This window comes from Lathamus discolor, chromosome 2 (assembly GCF_037157495.1).
Source record: "Lathamus discolor isolate bLatDis1 chromosome 2, bLatDis1.hap1, whole genome shotgun sequence".
Classification (NCBI taxonomy): domain Eukaryota; kingdom Metazoa; phylum Chordata; class Aves; order Psittaciformes; family Psittacidae; genus Lathamus; species Lathamus discolor.
This window is the reverse complement of record NC_088885.1, coordinates 109,999,163-110,021,145: the sequence shown is the minus strand read 5'-3', so window position 1 is coordinate 110,021,145 and position 21,983 is coordinate 109,999,163. Positions and strand designations below refer to the sequence as shown.

General features: G+C 42.1%; 1 protein-coding gene across 2 annotated transcripts in view; it reads left to right on the top strand.

The window, feature by feature from the left end:
• Window positions 1-5,536: 5,536 nt before the first annotated feature.
• The window catches only part of SMCHD1 (structural maintenance of chromosomes flexible hinge domain containing 1), a 73,102-nt gene continuing 56,655 nt past the window's right edge, over window positions 5,537-21,983 (top strand). The window contains exons 1-7 of one of the 2 annotated variants that reach the window (XM_065668071.1): window positions 5,537-5,832; window positions 16,160-16,235; window positions 16,700-16,861; window positions 18,974-19,056; window positions 19,159-19,289; window positions 21,156-21,270; window positions 21,409-21,528. In XM_065668071.1, coding sequence (XP_065524143.1) covers window positions 5,653-5,832; window positions 16,160-16,235; window positions 16,700-16,861; window positions 18,974-19,056; window positions 19,159-19,289; window positions 21,156-21,270; window positions 21,409-21,528 — 867 coding nt within the window. In that variant the 5' untranslated portion in view covers window positions 5,537-5,652. The remainder of the gene's footprint in view (window positions 5,833-16,159; window positions 16,236-16,699; window positions 16,862-18,973; window positions 19,057-19,158; window positions 19,290-21,155; window positions 21,271-21,408; window positions 21,529-21,983) is intronic. The other variant, XM_065668072.1, reaches the window with a different exon arrangement.

Below are 21,983 nucleotides of genomic sequence, written 5' to 3'. Positions count from 1 at the left end.
CTTTTAACTATAGTATCTCCTTAGTTCAGAAATCCCAGTTGTAATTAACACACTTTCCACAACTAGTCATGCCTTATCTGTACTCACCAGAGCCATTATTTCCACCGGACTTTTAATGAGCATGTCATGTTGTATTTTTGTTAATGAAGTACACAGTGACAGTGAGAATTTACGAGTTTTGCTCACAAAGCCCAGCTGACAGAGTTAATTTGGACCACAGAAGAGTGAATGAACAGTCCATTGTCCCTCTCCCACCTCCATCATCTTTCCCTGTGTTGCCTTCAATTTTTAAAAATATAATTTAATCTATTACATTGGTCAGATCTCTCAGAACCATGACTGTCAAGTCAGCCCTCTCAACTTGACTAGCTCGACTGTGTTTCACAAATTTTGCCAGTTTAGTTGCTCACTTGCTTTTGTCAAGAGTAATCTTGACTAAAGTTACTCTTGACAAAAGCAAGTGAGCAACTAAACTGGCAAAATTTGTGAAAAATTGAAAAAAACCCACAAACAAATCCAAAAAACCAGGTAACACCTCAGTAACCCACTTCTCACATCTACCTTAGGTTGCAGGTGGATAACAATGCACTGTTTATTTCTATTCTTTGGTTTCTGTCTCTCAGATGGTTTTCTGAGTAATAAAGCTGTCATTTAGCACTTCAGCAGTTGAAGTAATGATGCTGTTTTGTTTCACACCTCAGGGGTTCTCACTTAAGAAACTTCCTGTAAGAGGCGGTGTGGAGGGTTCATTAAGTTCTAAATGCATGATGCCAAGGTCTCTTTTTGTTAGACATAAAACCTTTATTACCTTGAGGAATAGTGCTTTTGCTAGAGAATTTGGTAATTGTAGGTTTGTACTTACAAAGCATATGTAGGCAGCAGCATCACTCAGCAGACTGTGCCACTGCAACAAGCCCTACTAAAGGGGCTGTACACTTTATTCTAGTGAAGACACAGCAATTTTCATTACATGTATACAAAATATTTACTATCTAAAACTGTCCAGTGCTGGAACTTAGTTCATATTCTCCCTTAATACAAAGAAATAAATATTTAAATTATTCTTTGAATGAAAAAATTAGATGCAGGTAGGACATATTGATAGATACATTCTCATGCACACGTAAAGAACACATTCCTGAGCATCATCTGAAATACCAAATGGCAAGGTGAACAAATTATTGCTTACTCTACTGCTACTAATAACTCCTAAAAATATCATGACATCTGACTTTAAATTCAGTAGATCAGCATAAGCAATATCCCTTTTTCCGGCAACAAAAGTTCTTGTCTATGAGGACTGAAAATGATTACTCAGTTGTTAATAGAGCAAAATACTTCACACTGCAGAATCAAAACTTTGCAGCTGCAGGCGTTCTTTCAACCACCTTGAAGACAGGCTGAATAATGACAATCAGATTCTCATGCAAGTTAAGTGCCTGCATTTCAGGTGGAACCATCCTTCCCTCCTTCTGTTCTTCCCTCAGCTCTGTTCCCAGGCTGAAAGTCAAAACACAGCGCTGCACCAGCTACTAAGAAGGAGAAAAATAACTGCTACTGCTGAACCCAGGACAGTATCCACGCCTTATTCCATACCATTCACGTCATGCTCAGATCTCACATTTTCAATATACCACCACTCTTATCTCAGTGCACTCTTATCTCAGTGCATGGACCAGTCCCTATAAAGCTGATGAGTCCATCTGGTCTATGATGGCAGGCTCCATCTCTTGTAACAGTCTCCTAGAGCAGGAGAGGTTGTGTGCAGTGCTCACACTCGTGAATAACCTGGTCAATAGTGTCCACTGATAAGTCCACCCCTCAATCATGAGTCCATCTCTATGTTGCATCTCTGCTCTGATGGCCCAAAGTGCCATGGGCCCACCAGGCTCAAAATAAGTCACCGTCCCCTTCAGCAGTTTCTGCATCTTGTTGCTGGGGACTCCATACAGCTGCTGTCCATCTCCAATGCTTCCAAAGCACTGGAGGGGCACAGTGGACTAGATACTCGCCCATACTGTCCCACACACCCTGCCAGTCATGACTGTCCAGACTTGGGGAAAATCTCCTGCTCCTCCTATATCAACATCTAACCCTAGACAAGACCCAAACCCGACTCTGCTTAACTTTTGAGATCAGACAAAATGGCCGTGGGTAGAACACCCTCTGTGTGTGTGCCAACGTGCTGATCCCCATCACAACCAGCAGGCATGTCCAAGGGTACCCAAAGGCCATTCAAACCCTTCAGAACTCTCCAATGACGCTGCTGTACTTGTCCCTGGGGCTGGTGCAGCTGCTGTGCTTGCCGGCTCTCCCACCACCAGCTTCTCTTTTCCTGGGCGCAGCTCTTCCTCCTCTGCTGCGCTGGGAAATGCTGCCTGGGCTCCTGCATCCTCCTGGGGCCCGGCGGGCGGCTGCCGGGGAATTCTCTCGGCCGCTGCGGGGCTGGGCTGGGCCGCGGGGCTCGGCTCCTCCCCCCGCTGCTCAGCAGCTGTCTCCTTCCCGGCCTCCGGCCCCGCTCCCTCTGCCGCCAGCTCCCTGGCGCCACTCTCCCGGGCCGCTTCGGCCGCCGCCGGCTCCCGGGGCCGCTCCCCCTCGGCTCCCCGCAGCCTCACGAAGACGGAGGCGAGGACAAGGGCCAGGGCGGTGAAGAGCAGCGGGACGGCCGGGTACAAGTCCACGGCCACGTCCATCTCTCCCTGCTGCCGGAGCCTGCCCGTATTACAAGTCATTGCCATAAAGCACAGTGAAACAGGAACCTTAGCCCAAGCCCCACACTTGATAAACACTAACACAGCAAATACCGGCTCCAAGTAATGTACAGCATTCTGAAACTGTGAGATCAAGAGAAACAGCTTTGAGAGCCAATAAATCAGCATTGTGATGAGTGACTATTTGTCCAGTCAGATCTGTCATTATCTCAACCCTTCGAGCCCCACGCTGGGCGCCAAAAAGAACTGTTGTGGTTTAAACCCAGCCACACAGCTCATCCACTCACTCCCCCCCTTTCTTGCCCTCCCGTACACTCGGAGGGACGGAGAGGAGAATTGAAAAGAATGTAACTCCCACGGGCTGAGATAAGAACAGCACAGTAACTAAGGTATAACACAAACCACTACTGCTACCACCAATAATAATAATGCTAAAGGAAATAACAAGGGAAGAGAATACAACACCTCAGCACCAGCTGACCGATAACCCGCCCTCCCCCCCCCCCCAACCCGACTGAGCACCAACCGGTACCTCGTCCAGCCCCGCAGTCCCCTAGCCCTTCCGGGTAACTCCCTGTTACATCCTGGGCATGACGTGCTGTGGTATGGAATATCTCTTTGGTCAGTTTGGGTCAGGTGTCCTGTCTCTGTTTCCTCCCAGCTTCTCCTCCTCCCTGGCAGAGCATGAGGCTCAGAAAGTCCTTGGTCAGACTAAAACATTTGTGTTATCAGCTCTGTTCCCAGGCCGAAAGTCAAAACACAGCGCTGCACCAGCTACTCAGAAGGAGAAAAATAACTGCTACTGCTGAACCCAGGACATGAGGTTTGATAAGCACTTCCACATTTCATCAAGGCACCATTTAGAGGGTGTCTGAGTCAGAGACTATATGCAAGTTCTGAAAAGACTCTTTCTCTCTTAATTGCATGGCACAAACACTCTTTGTTCCCGCAAAATGCCACAGTGCTCAGTTCCACTCTGCAATTTGCGTTCTGTGTAACTGCATGAACCTCAGTTCTTTCACAGAGGTGTGGGTTTCTTCTGTTATTCATTTTCACTTTCACTATTTTACAGACCTCCTCTACATGCCAACACAATCATTTCCTTTTAAAGATAATTCCTTAAACCAGTCGCAGCTGCACTCTTCCCAGCATTCCCATTTGTGGCTTTTCCAGACATACTGGACAGAGCACACAGAGCAAGGGCTGTCTTCTTTTGCACAGTTTTCTCTTTCATTTCACATTCCTATCCTAAGAAGACATCATACACCTTATGTACAACATACATCCCTTGAGCACTCCTAAAACAGAGAACAGTGAATATGCAATTTTGTGCCAACAAGGCTTGAAAGTACTTAATTACAACCGGGGATGTATGTGTGTGTTTCATAGTCTTTTCAGAGGGCTAAAAGTCAGAGACTAGCTGTATATGTCTTCTAGATCTCAATCTGTACAAGCAGTTGTACCAGACAATGAAAATGTCACCCTCAGAGTGACTACAGATAACGTTTCTGCTTTCAGCACTAATGTATTCCTAGAGCAGAGACTTTTCCCGGAAGCGAGGAAATACTGAGGAAACTCTATTAAAATGTTATGCTTGACTGACTGTACTAAAGGTTGTGCATAAGTTCAGGATGTAAGAACACCCCGGAGCATGAAAGACGAACTGCAAGTACCACAAGAACACACAAAACTGAGAACACATTCGGTTTCTCCAAGTTAGCCCCATCAGAAGCTGCACTTTCTGGAAATCCAAATCCATGAATTGTAACTAGTGACTTTTCTCCCAGTTCATTTATAAAGTGTATCCCAACTAGGTCCCTCTTGTTTATGATAGGAGGAAGAGCTACCCATCTACCCTACAACGAATGAAACATCAAAAGATCCCGAAAGCTTCCTGACAAGTATGTTTTGCTGAGTCCTTAAAGACCATGGAGACTATGTCTTTTAAAATACTTTAACTGCAGACTTGCAGCTACTCTATTCTTATTGTTCTTCTATAACGGCACTAAGCCAAAGTCAGTAGGGGTTTACATATACAAAATAGGAAAAAGGGGAATGGCTTTAAATGGAAAGAAGGTCGATTTAGATGGGAAGAAATTCTTTACTGTGAGTGTGGTGAGACACTGGCACTTTGAGCAACCCGGTTTAGTGGAAGGTGTCCCTGCCCATGGCGAGGGGCTGGAACTAGATGATCTTTAAGGTCCCTTCCAACCCAAACCATTCTGTGACTTTATGACATACAAACCCCAAGGACTTTATATTAAAGTTTGAATTAAGTTTTAATTGAAATTTGATTTTTAAGACTGAAGACAACGCACCAACTCATTCTCTCAGAGGAGGAAAATATTTCAAGCATTAAAGCCAACAAACAACAGCTTGTGGAGCACGACTGGTGGCGGACGAACTACCACTCCGCGCCTCACACCGAAGCCTGGCTCCACCTCAGGACCCGCCTCTCCATTCCGCCGCCGGCGGCTCAGCGCACTCAGCACCGCTCTGGCCCGGAGCAGGCGGGAGGTGTCCGCCAGGGGGCCCTCACGGCCCAGGTAGCACGCGGAACAGCCGCTAGGCGGCGGCCCCGGACGCGTTAGCGCGGGCGCGGCGGCCCGGCGCAGTACGCTGCTCCACCGCCAGGCCGCCGGCACACCGTCCGCTTCTGCCCCGCTGCGGCGGGGAGCGGAGGGCGAGAACCCGTTCCGGAGTCGCGGCGCTAAGCCCCACTTCCGGTTCCGTGCCGCTCCCCGCCCGCCTATCCGCATCGCAGCTCCTCCCGTTCCGGGCCTCTGCCTCGGCCGTTCGCCTGGCTTTTTCTCGTTCCCCGGCTGGGGCTTCTATGCATGCTACTGTCGGCGCCAGGAGGGGGAGCTCGCGGGCCGATTGTTAGGTACCGCTGTTGCCGCCATCGCAGCGGGGCGGTTTCCGTCTCCTCGCCTTCCCCAACATGGCAGCGGCGGCGGAAGGCAGCCGCGGAACTCGCAGGCCAGTGTTGCTGACGCCCCGCGGCAGCGGGGACCGCACCGTGTTTCTCTTCGACCGGCGGCAGGAGCAGGCGGACCCAGACGAGAAAGTGCTCAACTACGGCAAGGACAACTACCGGGGCTTTCGCAGCGCCGTCCGCCAGGTGCTGGGGATAGGCAAGGAGGGCGGGAGAGCGGCGGCGGAGGGCACGGCCGCCCCGTTAGCGCTGCCCTGGCGGCGGGGTCAGGAGCGGAGGAGCAGCGCGGGACATCGGGAATGAGGGCTGCCGGCACGTGCCGCAGCCCCACGTGCCGAGGGAAGGCTCGAGGGGGGCCAGTCTCGGCGGCGCGCACCCATCCCGGGGCCGTTGCGCCGCCGGGGGTGGGGGGGGGAGGGAGCGCGCCTCCGCCACCCGGCCTGGGGCGCTCGGGCCGCCGCGCTGCTTCCTCCCATCAAACTTTCCTGCCGGGCCAGGCGGGCGGGCGTCGAGGGGGGACCGCGCCCGCGCTCCCGGCGGCACCGGGCCCCGTCCCGGGCGGCTGTAGGACGGCCGGCTGCGCGGTGCGGAGCCGCTCGGCGGGAGCAGCCCCTGGCGGCGGGCGGGAAGGGAGCGGTGGCACGGGAGCTCCCCCGCGCGGGGAAGCGGCGGCGGTGCGGGGCTGCGCGCCGGAGGGCCGAGCTGCCGGAGCTTGTGCTGTCCAAGGTGCGGGCGGAAAGCGCCCGTCGTTTCCTGGTTTGAGCCCTGTAGCTGCCCCTCGGAAGCCCCAAGGGGTGTCTGCCGGTCGGACCCTTCACCTGGTTGGGTCTTGGCTGTCTCGATGTCCTTTCGGTTTCGTTTTGTGATGCAGAACTTACCCTGTCTTCAGACCTCTGGGAGGTGGAGATTTCTGCCTGCCTACGAGCTGTTTACTTCAGTTTGCTAGTGATAACAGAAGGCATCACCCACTTTCTGTCGTGGTTTCTTTTTCTGAAGGAGCAATAAATGCCGTAAAACCTGTTAGCTGCCTGCACATGTTTTATGTTGAGGAGCTCACAGGAAAATAAGCTGTAAATTGCACACTAATTTAGTCTGATAGCGTATTCTATTTTAGTTTCCTTATCCAGTGTTATTTGCACTTTTTTCTCCAGCATATAAACTCTTGGGGAAAATTGCTCTGTTTGTCCTGTGTCTGGGTAATCTTTAATGGTTTCCTACTGAGATGGAAGCTCCAAGTTATCAAGGTTAGCAGGAGTAGCTGTTGCACATGACTATCTCCTCCTTGCACAGTTCTTCCTCAGTGGTCTCCCACTTCAGTGTTCAAAACGGGATGTTCGTGCTCTATTAAATGTACTGAATCTGTACTGCTGCTACTCCAGGTGCTGCAATTCAACAGTAACTTGGCTATGGAATGTTAGCACATCCCTTGATCTGATCAGTGCCCCTGAAGTTCAGAAGGCTAGAAGAAACAAGCAACTGAATGAAATACAGAAATCTGTACACTTTACTTAGTGTTACATTCAGAGAAGTTAGTGGGATAGGTTCATAGCCTTTTAAAAGCCAACTTCCTCTTTAGTGGAGCATCATTATAGGGGTTCATACCTCCTAAGAGTAATCATAGAATCGTGTGATTCTGTGAACCAACTTCCTCTTTAATGGAGCATCATTATAGGGGTTCATATGTCCTGTAAATAATAATGTGTATTCTGTGATTTCCTTCAAGTGTTGTCTTAATGGATCCCTACTGGATGGATCACAAGGATACTTCATATTTTCAGTATTCAGAGCAAATATGCTGATGATTAACCCGTCTTTGTTTCTTAACTTTGGTAATTAATTGTTTGACTGAAGTTAACACTTAATTTTCAATTTGTTACAGTCAAGGAAGTAATCGTTTTCATGGCTTTTTATATATATGCTGCATTCTCCAGTAACTTCTCACAGTGTTTGTTTAGAGCTTTTGTCATATTTGCAATCTAGTACAGAAATAAGCCATCATCACAAGATGTGATGTATCTTAGGTACAAACAGCCTCAGGGGGTTCTTATCTTAAAAACGTATTGACATTACGAAGTTGCTACTTCAGCACCATTAGGCTGACCGCTCAGATATGCAACGTAGCATATGAAAAGTCTGATGCTACACAGCAGATCTTGCTGTGTTTGGATTTGGTGCCTGTGAAAGTAAAATCGTCAAGTATGGTTTCTTACCACATCAACACCATAATCCTTGTCAGCAGTCTTGGTGGCTCTTTTGGGGTATTAAGAGTAATAGAGTTAGTGCTCTTACAAACTTGTGTAGCAAGAACCTCAAATTATCCTTCTCTTAAAGAAAGGCCTTCTCCAATGCATTGACTGTCTGCAAGTTAGTCAGAGATGCCTCTGTCACGACTAATTTGAGTGTGATGACTCTTCACACCTTGGAGATTTCTTTGTCTTACATATGGTATATCTAACTCTGAAAGCAGGCTAAAACAGATGGTTTGATGTGACCAGTAAACGCTGGTCCAGTGAAAGCTGCACAGGCTGAGGTCCAGGAAGTTTGATGTCACGTGTCTTCTACACCAGCAGTGTACGGGTCCTCGTTAGGCTTCTGGAAGAGATTTCTGGCATCTCAGTGCCTCTGGGAGCTTTGTGCATTGTTTGTGTTTCCATGAGTGTTGTACTCTAAAGTGCCAGATTTCTGGCAACTTGAAAGTTGAGACTACTTTCAAGAGTAAGGTGAAGGACAGGCTTTCCCCGGCACATGGTGCTGAAAGCATGTCAAGGAAGTAATGAAAGTTCTGAAAGATTTGTTTGATAAGGTAGTTTTGAATTGTTGAGACTAAGATGAGATGGAATGTTGTATTCACTGCTCTCCAGTTAAAGCTATTAGAGTGCGTGATCAGGTAAACATCACGTACCTAGCCGTGCTGTTTTCATGGGTATTCTGTACAGTGGCTCAACCTCAGCACAGGCTCAGCTTTAAAATGACTTCCATTGGCAGTTTGTTGTGTGGCTGAATGATTCAGACTTAAACAGGTTCAAACTTAAAATGATTAAAACTTAAACGGGGGAAATTTAGATTGGATATAAGGAAGAAGTTCTTTACTGTAAGGGTGGTGAGGGAAGTTGTGAATGCTCCATCCGTGGCAGTGTTCAAGGCTGGGTTGGACAGAGCCTTGAGTGCTATGGTTTAGTGTGAGGTGTCCCTGCACATGGCGAGGGGGCTGGAACTTGATCTTAAGGTCCTTTCCAACCCTAACTATTCTATGTTTCTGCTGTAGCAGCTAAGGTGCACATACATTTCCCAGTCTGCCAGCTGGGCTGTGGGGGTGGTAATGTCTGACAAGGGTGCCAGAAATATTAAGCCGTTGGAACTATTTCTGCTGTGCACATCTTCCTGTAGTAAAAGAGAATTCCTCCGGATATAACTGGATACGTAGGAGTCAAAGGAGATTGTAAATTTTGAAAATGAAATTAAAACTGATTGTAGTATTTGATGATTCAGAGTTGAAAATACTTGAATGCCTGAAGGCCTGGTCTTAGGCTGCTACTTCTGGGACCTATGTTTTTTTTCATAATGCAGAGAGAAGGTGAGCATCTTCCTGTTTATGTAGCAGAACAACTGATTCTTGAGACAAGAGATTTGGCTACTCAAGAGGTCAATTTAGGAGAAGATCCATGTTTTCTCTATTAAAAAAACAACAAAAAAATATTCCTCCATTATTATTAAAACATTCTTTGTTAATTTTTGAAACTTTTGAGGTTTATTGCAGCAAATATTTGATGACACTTTTTTTTTCTTTACTGTCCATTAGCAACAAGTTAACACCTGACAGTGTGGTTGGATGTGGCTTTACAAACTTACGGATTAGCTTCTAGTTCTGAATGTGTGTAAGGGGAAAGATTAAAAGATTTTCATTTTTATTTTAAAAGAAGCTGGAGCAGATACAGTCATTTTCTTCCTTGCAGTGATCAATTGTAAAGCAGAAACCTCTTAATTAAAAATTATTTGTTAGCTCGATTATTCCACTTGAGCTCTGTTGAGCATATGTGGAGCAGTCATGTAATTTCAGTCCCCAGAACTATGAAATCTTAAGGTGAATAAGTAAATTAAATACGGAAATTCATTTCTTCTTAGGTTAGGGATAGGCTAGACAGATTTAACACCCATAAATCCATTGGCCTTCATGGAATGCACCCATGGTGCTGAAGGAGTTGTCAGATGTTGTTGCTCTGCTGCTGTCCATCATCTTTAAAAAATCATGGAGAATGGGAGAGGTGCCCAATGGTTGGAGGAAGGCCAGTGTTACTTCCATCTTCAAAAAGGGCAAGAAAGAGGACATGGGAAACTACCAGTTAGTCAGCCTCACCTGTATCCCTGGAAGGGTGATGGAGCAGGTCATTCTGGAGGTCAGCACCAAGCATGTAGAAGAGACGAAGGTCATCAGGATTAGTCAGCATGAATTCACCGAAGGTAAATCTTGTGTGGTCAATCTGATAGCTTTCTATGATGACATGGCACAATGGGTCGATGAGGAGAGAGCAGTGGATGTTATCTACCTTGACTTCAGCAAGGCTTTTGATACTATCTCTCTATATAACATCCTTTTGGGTAAGCTTAGGAAATGTGGGTTACGTGAATGGACAATGAGGTAGATCAAAAGCTGGCTGAATGGCAGAGCTCAGAGGGTTATGATCTGCAGAGCAGAATTCAGATTGAGGCCTTTAGTCAGTGGTGTTCCCCAGAGATCAATACTGCATTCAGTCTTATTCAACTTCTTTATCAGTGACCTGGATGAAGGGCTTGAGTGTACCCTCAGCAAGTTTTCTGATGATGGGAAGCTGGGGGAGTGGCTGATACGCCAGGAGACTGCACTGCCATTCAGTGGGACCTTGACAGGCTGGGAAATTGGGCGGAGAGAACCCTAATGAGGTTCAACAAAGACAAGTGTAGGGGACTTCATCTGCGGAGGAAGCACCCCAAGTACTAGTACAGGTTGGAGTCTGACCTACTGGAGAGCAGTTCAGCTGAGAAGGATCTGGGAGTCCCAGTGGATGACAGGTTGACTATGAGCCAGGAGGGACAATAGGATCCTGGGGTGCATTGGGAGGAGTGTGGCTAGCACATCAAGTGAGGTGATCCTCCCTCTCTGCTGACACTGGTGAGGTTATCGTCCCTGGTACTGGCCTGACATCTGACTCCCTGGCATCTGGAGTACTGTGTCCAGTTCTGGGCTCCTCAGTATAAGAAAGACAAGGAGCTACTGGAGAGGGTCCAGCAGAGGGCCACAAGGATGATAAGGGGTCTGGAGCATCTCCTCTTATGAAAAGAGGTTGCAGGAGCTGGGCCTGATAAGTCTAGAGAAGAGAAGACTTGAGAGAGGATCTCATTAATGCATATAAATATCTCAGAGGATGGTGCCAGACTCTTTTCAGTGGTGCGCCACAACAGGGCGAGGAGCAATGGCTATAAACTAAAACACAAGAAGTTGCACCTTAACATAAGGAAGAACTTCTTTATGTTGATAGAGCACTGGAACAGGCTGGCCAGGGAGGTTGTAGAGCATCCCTCTCTGGAGATATCCAAAGCTCACCTGGATGCATTCCTGTGTAACCTGCTGTAGGTGGCCCTGCCTTGGCAGGAGGGTTGGACTGGATGATCTCCAGAGGACTCTTCCAACCTGAACAGTTCTGTGATTCTTGGGAGTACTATTGCTTGTACACCTTCCACTTGTCTTCTGTTAGCTATACGCCCCACTACTTGTCCTGATGTTTAGAGTATAATTGGAAACCACTTAACCTGCAATGAGCAGAATGGAGCTAAACTTTGTTGGCAGTAATCGTAGATCTCTTGCTCATGTTGTCCCAATACACAGTGAAGCTGGAGCGCTTCAGTTGGTGGCTAAGCTGACAGGAATCCTTCCAGGCATTTACAGAGAGGTCATGCTGCTTTTAAAGCAGAAAGGTATCTGTGCTGACAACTGCACAGAAGTTTCATGATATGTATCAATAAGCTAAGGGACAAAAAAGGCAGTATGAAGAAGAGGCATAGACGTGATGGAAACTAAAAAAAAAAAAAAGTGAATTTGGGATGTTTTTTTGTGACTAGTTGCTTACCAAAGCCTGGTAAATAACGTATAATGAAATTATTTGTGATTAGTGAAAAAAATATTAGCAACTTCTGCTGTTTATATCATCAGAGGGTAACTCTTAAATGTGTTTAAAAAGTATTAAGATGTTGTTCTAATAAATTTGCCCAATAAAAGTACTTCTTAATGATGAAATCTATCCATCTTACAATAATTGTATTTTTGTACTATAAAAACTATGTTCATTTTTTTTATTTTTCAAGATCCCATGTAATCAGAAACTAAAAATAGATGTATTTTAAACATAATAGGTGCACACAAACCAGTTGTTCCTTGATTTTTAAAGAAACTGTTGATGCAGTTAAGATATATATAAAATGCAACAATGTTATGAATTTTTTCGAAAACTGTTGTATTTCAGGCTTTACTGAAATGCTTGTGTGTAGCGACTTTGCCACTGACATTTCAGTGGGAAGAAGGATGCAGTTTGCATACCTTTTTGCGCTTGGGTACTGCCTCACCGTGTGTTGACTGATTGGAAAGATGTGTGGTTTTTAAGTTTGCGCACAAATTTGAGTACTGTCACTTACAGAGTATTTGCATTCCTTTAGCATTAGTTATCCAGGTGTAGCTTCTTAGATGTGACAAAGTATGGTTTTGCTTTTGAAGAGTGGCTTTTGAATTCTTGTTATTTAAAAAAGTGATGTCATACAAAGTGTTTTCACGGTGGAAGCTGTATGAAGTCAATGTCCAAATTTAGGTTGATAGCTGCATATTTGAGATTTTGTTACTAGACACAAAGGCTTGTGAAGGTCTGATGAAAGTTACTATATTTGGGTAGACTCTGAGGAAGTCTAGTAATGACAGAATGCTCTTTGCATAAATTCTTCCCACTTGTTAAATCTTGTAAGTCTTGAAAATTTGTCTGAGTTAACTCGTTGTTCTGGGCAAGATTTCATAGATTTATACGTGTGGCTCCTGTAGAAAGCTTCTGTTGTGCAATTTTCCTCTCTTCTCTTTCTCTTTTTCTACCAAAATGATGATGCAGCTTTAAGATACCACACAAAATGTTCTATTACTGGATCTTGTGGTGGGCAGCAATGTTCTTAGTGTTTCTGTTGAACCATTTGTTCACTTCTTAACACCTTTCATTGTAAATATTTAGAAGTGTATCGGCTGAACTTCTGAAAGTAGTGAAACTTCCAACTAGAACAGAGGACAAGGCACTTCAAGTTCTGCAAATGCTGTCTTCTGTAATTCACTCTTTAGACAAAGGTAACTTAATCAGGAAAGGATGGTTGGAAAATATTTCAGAACACTATAGTTCACTGCTGATTCTGTCTGTAGGTTGCATCTAGTGACCATCTGCCCAGAAGACAGGGGCTACTGGGTGTTCTGTATTTCCATAATATGCAACTCTTTGCTTTGAGCTCCAAGAAGTGTTTAGAAATAATTTCTATCTTTTTTGAATGCAGCTGCTTTTCTAGAGACTTTTGGATCCCCTTTCTGTTGGTGTTCAAGGATAGTACGTTTGTGTTCCAACATTGTGAAAGCTCATTCAGATTATAATTAAAGATTATTGTTCTGCTACCATAAGGGCTCAGTACCATATCCTCAGCAGCAGTCTGTTGTCATGATAAGACTAGCTGACCCAACAGTGAACTGGGAAAGCTCATTTGATCGTCACTCTTATGAGTTGCATACAGTTGTTCTCAGTTACTTCCAGCAAGGTCTTTGTCTCCACTTAAGTCTGTTTATATCTTAGATTCTGTATTTGCTAATTTGTATGAATGACCTTAATAATATATAGTTGTGTGAATAATTGAAAGAGTTGATACAAATATCTCGGTATCCATAAGCACGACTGACACTTCTTGGTTTGAAAATCTCTGATTTGAGAATAAAATAATTTTCCATAAATGTGTTTTATAGTTTTATCCATAGAATCATAGATCATAGAATCGTAGAATAGTTAGGGGTGGAAAGGACCTTAAAAGCATCTAATTCCAGCCCCCCTGCCATGGGCAGGGACACCTCTCACTAAACCATGTCACCCAAGGCGCTGTCTACCCCAGCCTCGTACACTGCCATGGATGTACACCGCTCATGTTCATTTTCTTATCGACCAGCACCCCCAAGTCCTTCTCCACAGGGCTGCTCTGAATCTCTTCTCTGCCCAACCTGTAGCTGTGCCTCGGATTGCTCTGACCCAGGTGTAGGACCTTGCACTTGTCATGGTTAAACTTCATGAGGTTGGCATCAGCCAACCTCTCAAGTATGTCAGGGTCCCTCTGGATGGCATCCCTTCCCTCCAGCGTATCAACCGAACCACACAGCTTGGTGTCGTTGACAAACTTGCTGAGGGCACACTCAATCCCACTGTCCGTGTCACCGACAAAGATGTTGAACGAGACTGGTCCCAACACTCATCCCTGAGGGACACCACTCGTTGCTGGTCAACATTGAGCTGTTGACTACAACACTGTGCGCGCAGCCATCCAGCCAATTCTTTATCCAGGTGGTGGTCCATTCATCAAATATGTGTCTCTCCAATTTAGAGACAACAATGTTGTGGGACATGACATGAAAGTGGTATTTTCAAACTGGGAAATTTTCTAAGTTTGCCAGAGTTTGCAAAGGATGCAGCCTCTTAAATTCAGACATAGACAAGAAAAAGAATTTATCTGCAGTTAGGACTGCCATACTTGGTCCATGAACGTACTCAATAACTTACCTCTAAATGAAATGGAATGGACCTGCTGCCTGTAGATACCATGATGTTGAGCTCACCAGGGGAAAGGCAGGTGTAGGTCTGTCTGCAAGGCTGTTGCAGTTGTCTTAATTGAGGCTCACTCCTGGAATCCAGGAGAGAGCTGGAAGGATGAGGCTGCCCCTGCTCAGCAGGCTGCAGTCCTGTGCAGGCACTTCATGTGCAGGCATCCTAACCAACTTCTTTCTGCCTTTAAAGTAAATGCTGCACTGTACGTAAGGTTCTGAGAGCAGAAGAGCTTTCTTGGAGGTAGAGAAAACAGGGAAGCTGTAATTATACCTGGAGGGAAAAGATGCTTATCTGTGCTTTCAAAAGTAGAACTCTCCAGTTATTCTGTAATAACCCTTAAACTTGAATGGCACAGTAGGAGGTTAGGTTTATAGTATCTAGATTTTTTGCTGGTTATTTTCTTTGAGTATTCTTTTTTTTTTCCCTGCACAGGTTTGTGATGTAGAAATGTGTGTAATGTGAAAGGCTAAGTTGAAGAGATCTGACCATAGAAGAGTTAAAAAGTAATAATTACTCCAGATCTCTAAGGCTCTTAGTCTGTTAATGTCATCTTAATTTGTTTCATTTGTACCAGGTGTTGCCAGAAACTTAGCAATTTTGTTGATGGATACTAACTGTATCTTTAACATAGTTGCAACTGGGGAGAAGGGAACTGAAAGAATAAAAGCAGGCTTCTAACAAAAGCTTAAGCAGCATTTTAAAAATAATTTTGTGAGTCTGAATGCAAGGGATGGAAAGAAAAAAGGTATGGGAAATGATGAGGGCAAGCTGCTATGGGAATGCAAGAGCTTCAGGGAAGATTCTGACTGAATGTGCAGAAAGCACCTGTAGGAGTCATGACTGCAGGACTGACGGGGTTGTTGGAGTCAAACAGGATTTGAGTTGGCTTTTAATTGAGTTTCAAAGGCCTAGAAAGGCAGGAGAAAATACAGATATTTAGTTTATCATTTTAAGAAAGAGATTAGTGAGGATGGATGTAGAGGCATATGAGTCTGTGTAGAAAACAGGATAGAAAGTCCAAAGCTACAGAAATATGTTCAAAAATTGGAGGCAGCAATGAAGCCACAATCATTTAGATTCAGAAGAATACACTTCAGTGGTTTAACAGTAAAGAATTTTCTAAAAGAAATCTCAATTATTTTTTTTTTACGCTTTTTTTTTTGTTTGTTAATGTATGATACACTTGAAGAGCAGAAACATTAGTATGTATCCAACATTAAGAAATATTTGGTTGGTTTAATGTCTCAAAAGGGTGCAATTAAATATGGAACACCCTCTAGATCATGACTATTGCTGTTGTAGTTGCTGCTGTAGTTGCATAGTCTGTAATAGAGCTGTTCATTCTTATTTCTCAGCCTTTAAGGTGATTACTAGTAAGACAGTTCCTCCTGCTCAAAATTTCTGTTGCTCATTAGAACATATTTTAGGCAGGTAAAAATCCAAACTACTTGAGTGCAGACAGTTTTGGCTAAGTTGAGAAAGCAAATGAAGTTAAGTTTTGGAATTAAACTATGTTGTGAATTAATATGGGAAAAATGTTTGGTCACTTCCCAGTAGTTTGTGGCAAAGACCACTAGTTTACTTTGTGGGTTCTGTTTATTTATCTGAGTATTTTTTGGAGTCCTTAGTTATCATAACTGAATAACCTGCAAATTTTGTAGGCATTTGGCATAGCTGATGATGAAGACTTTGTTATCACCACAACGAGCAGGAAGGAAATTACAGAAGACAATTTCAGTAAGTATCTAAGATAGGAAAATAAATACAGCTATTTCTTCTATTCATTGCAAAGACTGCATGATGATTGTTTATACTCTGTGACATGCAATAATTAGCTGGAAGAGTAAATCCTGTAGTAGTTTGCCAAGAATTGTTACAAAATTGAGTTTCACAAGCAAGTTTCTAACAACTACTCATCAGTATGATGACAGTTATACAAGGTGATCTTCAACCTTTTGTCACAAGTTCTGTAAATGATATGAAAAAATGTCATGTAAATAGCCATTGCCTGAGAAAAACTTGCATTAGTAAGCTTGGAAAAGCGAAAGGATTTTAAATTACATGCTGTTGCTAGGATGCTCAGCAGTCAGTGCCTAAGAAAATATAGAGAACACCTGGGGCTAAACCTGTACTAGTTTTGAGAGCAGAAGTTGCCGGGTGCAGTGCTCTTCAATATACTTTGTATTTCATCTTCTCTGCAGGTGAGCTTGTTAAAGATGGAATTACTTTATATTTGCTACAGTCAGTTGATCAAATGCTGCTTTTGGCAACCAAGGAGCGAATTGACTTCCTGCCCCACTACGATACCCTTGTCAAAAGTGGCATGTACGAGTACTATGCCAGTGAAGGGCAAAATCCTTTGCGTAAGTACTTGCCAAAATAATCTTGTGTAAATTATCTTTATATGTTGTATTAACCAGAGATTTTGTATCCAGGTCACATCAGCCTTCCACAGATGAATATACTGCCTTTTAAAATGTGGCTTGAATATAAAATATAGCAGCATCTTTGATAGGTTTGTGTTCCAGAAGTATTGGAACAGGAGGAAAATAATTGAAACAGGAGAAGAAAAGATTTTGATTATGTCTGTCAATGTCTGTGAGCCTAGATAACAAAGTGTCTTGACAACTTGTGCTAGTTTTGAAGTATTTGAAACTTTTGTTTGGGTCCATCTGGCAGTATCATCAAAACAGATTTTCTGTTTTCTCTCCCTGCAAACTCTTGCCCAAAAGCCTGAACCATATTTATTTATGAGACAGAAAAATGATTTAAATATAGTATGTCAGTGTTGTCTTTTGAAGTCTGTTGATTTTTTTGGTATTAAAGCAAACTTTGCTACTACTAAGGGAAAAGTAAACTTTCTTACATTTTGCTCTGTCATACTACTGCTAAAGCAGCTTCATTAGGGTGCTTTAAATCATCATTCTCTCTAAAAGTGAACAAGCTTCAGGTGTTTGTGAGAAACTTTTCATATGCATTTAAGTCAATTCTTGGTCTTATCTGTACTCTGTAATAGTTGACATAGGGAAAAGGATGGTAACCTGCTCTGAGTGTGCTGCACATGTTCATATTGCTACTCAAAAAACCTTTAAAATGTTCCAAAAGTTTTGGTACTACTTCTTGTCATAACTCTTCAATCCCAAAGACACTACAGTGATCAAGATCATGAACAGAATAACCTTTAAATTTACTTCTGTAATGACATTACTGGCATATTTTTTCCTCGTGCTACTAAATCTCACTCTTTGAGACCTTAGTACAGTAATTGTGAAATTCTGCAACACATCCATAATTCACATTTGCAGAACAGCTATATTAGACTGCCTACTTTTGTTTATTATGTACTGGAATTGACTTGTTAGAGCAAATAGCAATTTTTGAGCACATGTAAGTGACTGCAGCTGATGCTCCTTTTTCAGAACATCTCTTAAGGACATGCCTAACCGGTTTCAGGTATTGATGAGGAGTCACTTCTTTGGTATGGAATAGTAAGGATATATGACATAACTGGTGCTCAACTCTTCTTGTTAGCAGTGAAGAAGTTTGCAAAGGAACTGAGAACTGTTTTTATACTTCAAAAACAACTTGAGGGAGAATGCCAAATGCTTCAGCGCTGCTGTATGATACTAATATGCAAGGGGTGGCCAGTGTAACTTGAGCTGTAGCATTCTGAAGAACGTTGCAAATGAAACTTTATCAGAGACTGAATGGAAATATCTATTCACTAGGGCTGATCAGTTGGAGTGAATTACTCCAGACTTGATGTATTTTTCCAGATTGATGCTATTGTCCTAATTTAAATGCAATTTTTCACCAAATTTAAGTAGTCCTAACTTTAATTATATAAGGGCTCCAAGTATTTTTAATGTTTAGAAACACGAACTTGTGTGAGTAGTTTGGCTGGCTGTTTCTGGTGTGTATTGCCATGTAATTGATAAAATTTTGGTTGTAGTTACAATTCACTAAATTGTTCAACCATTTTTACAGTTTTCTTTGTGTTCTTTTTGTAAACAAATAACTTTGTAATTTGGAAGTTGTACAACATATCCATTTAGTTTTTTTCAATGAGCTCATTCCTCCTTAATATTTTTTACAAGTCGAAGTCAGTTTTTTGCATGCTTGACACTTTCATATAAATCAAAATCATTCCTAATCATGGAAAAGAAGTTTGTCTTGTGGTAAGGAGCCTGTTAGTTCATCACTGTTCATACATACTTCCAATAATTGTGTTCTTACATCAACATGTTCAATGATGAAACAAACCATAACGGTATATGTGCACGTTGTTTTGGTTTGGTTGTTTCTTTTTTAAGTCAAGATGTGATACAATTTTGATGGTTCTGATAGTGCTTAGCTCTTGTCTGTATTTTGGGAACTGCTCAGAAGAAACTAAGAATCTACTCTGTGTCTGTTTTCTGAGTGCTGTCTTTTGAGAGCAAGATTTTCATAGGTTTATTTTTCTTCAATTTCTTTAGCATTTGCCCTTGCTGAGTTGATTGACAATTCTCTGTCAGCTACATCCCGAAATACTGGTGTTCGGAGCATACAGATAAAATTGGTAAGATAGAAATATGCTACTTTCTTCTGAGATAGTTTGCATTATGTTTTTTTTCTGGTGCTCCTTGTTTTTTGTTTATTGTTCCTTTTCCCCCCAAAACAGTTATTTGATGAATCCCAAGGAAAATCAGCTGTTGCTGTGATTGATAATGGAAGAGGAATGACTTCTAAACAGCTAAACAACTGGGCTGTGTATAGGTTGTCAAAGTTTACAAGACAAGGTGACTTCGAAAGGTTAGAAAGTTTTGATCATTTTTACAGCTAGCAAACTCTGTGAAGGTTCACAGAATATAATTTTAAAAGATGCATCTCTACAACAACAGATAAATCTGTCATTCTGTGATTACAAATAAATAGACGCCTACTTTTTGTAGGTAGGAAATAGAGAAGCTTCGTAACAAAACTGCTCTTATGATACTGTGAGAATGGTTTCTTTTTTTTTATTCTTGTGGCTTTTTCTACGCTTTTGGCTTGCCTACATACACTTATGCACATTCTGTGCTCTGCAGAGGTTTTTTATAGTGTATTCATTTATTACCTGAAAGCCTTTTAGTAATTCATTAAGTAACACATTTAATGTCTGTTATGCTACTAGACTAATGGTTACAGAGATTTTGTTTAGGGTTTTTTGTTGTTGTTCATTTGGGGTTGTTTTTTTTGGTGGTTTTTGTTTTGTATCTTAGTTGTGTATCGTTTAATATTATACCTGAAGGTGACTTTTGAAAGGAGTTCTTTTGAATTGGTCTGCATTTAAAGAAGAAAGTGGAGGTTTATGGTGTGTTTTGCTACCTAGACAAATTAATTTTACAGTTTTGAATCTGTTCTCAAGAGATCTTCCATCTGCACAGCCAGGTTTAACCTTAGTGTACGAAATTCCAGAAAAGCAGTTCTGTACAGTTCTTGAGCTTTAGTCACTGTTTTAAATAGTTTAAATCTAGGACAGTCAATGTCAAGATGAAGATCACAACCTAGATACATATGCATGTAACTAATTTGTCTATGGGAAACTAGAGTAAAAAATAATGGGGCAAAGGAAAGTGGTAGTATAGCTGAGGAGGGGCTTTTTGCATTGAAAGCATCCTCAAATAGAATCATTAATAGCTATCAAACAACAGGAGATAGTGGCATAAATAGTGATCCTGGGTCATTTGTAAGAAAAATTCAGAGCTTTTTTAAATTGCTGTAGGTGAATTTAGTAACAGTAAAAATGTATAGTATTTTTAAGCTACAGGTTTAAACAGTGGGTTGATACCAGTAGTGGGAGCATAGCTGTAAATTATACCAGGATACCATCTACACCTTATTTTCATTTGAGACTGATATGATTTAAAAATAGGTGTTTGTCCTACTGTTTGCTTAAACTAGGTAAGACTGTCTATCAAAGCTGACTTAAAAAGACATGGAATTTAATTGCTGATGGCATATGTAGTCTTTCCAATAATGGTTGGCATTGTTTCCCATTTTGGCTCAGAAGTATTTCTGTGAAAGGATGATGTCAGGAAGATGAGCTTTCTGTTTTGTAAACCATTTTCTTTTGCAGCAGCTTTGCATTATCTTACCATGGTCAGAGGGAGAGCATTGAGGGATTTGCCTTTTTACTTTCTACCATTAAAACTGTGTATAATTACTTTACTTGTCACACAGACCTGTTGACTGTGTCCGTGTTGCAGAGTTGTCACTGGAAAAGTTTTCATAGTAATAGTTTCTTTTTCTATCAGATTCTACCTGCCAAATATTTTCCTCTCTTTCATCTGAACTTCAGTGTGAAAAGAGTGTACATAGATAGTAATAAGCAAAAGAGTCAGATGAAAAAGTTGAACTTGTATTGACTGAATAAGATCTGGTTTGGTAGAAGGACAGAAATGTCTCATAAGATAACTTGGGAAAAGAGTTTCTCAGTCACCATCCTTTTAAAAAGAACACATCAAGAATTTTAGGCACATATATTTAAGTGTTGCAATTATAATAGGTCTAACATAAAGGGTTTTTTAACAAAGTGACTACAAGAAGAAATTAATACAAGCTGTTTAGATCAGAAGTTTATTTTTTTTAAATTACTTTTGTTTTGAGAAAATGCATTAAAGGCACTTTTACTCTCAGTGATCATTCAGGTTATGTGCGCCCTTTGCCAGTGCCTCGTAGTTTGAATAGTGACATCTCATATTTTGGAGTTGGAGGCAAGCAAGCAGTGTTCTTCATTGGACAGTCTGCCAGAGTAAGTAAATGTCAATCTTCATTTTAAAACGTTTTTACATGATCATACTATCCTAGCTTTTAATCACAGACTTAAACTATTTTATGTTAATTTTTAATCTTATTTTGATTTTAAATACTGTTTCTTTAATACAATCAGATGATAAGCAAACCTGCAGAGTCTCAGGATGTTCATGAACTTGTCCTTTCTAAAGAGGATTTTGAAAAGAAGGAGAAAAACAAAGAAGCAATATATAGCGGATACATTCAAAACAGAAAGGTAAATAGCTTTCCTGCTTTCTCTTTTTTAATTGAAAGCATTTCCCAGGTTAACATGGTTTCCCTTTGTGATATTCTTATACTACCTGTCTAGGGGTATATTTGTCTTACTGAATCATTTTCAAATGTAAAGTACAAAAGGAAGCAATGGGAAACTTGAATAAACTATATCATAAGGCTTTATTTGTATGTGCTTCCTTTTTCTCTTTTCAGTTTAAAGGACAGAAATGCCATATAATTTGATGTATCAGGTTAAGAAAAATACTTTAAAATACATTTCTAACAGCAGCAGCTGTTTTTTCATGTGTGAAACCTAAAGAAAATTGTCTGTTCTCTATATTAGTAAAGAATAAATCAGAGAAACAAGCTGTGCTTATGTAGAAGAACTAACTGGCATATTGGAGAAAGTCCAGCCAGATCAACAAAACCCAGTAGTTTCACAAATCTTCACTAATT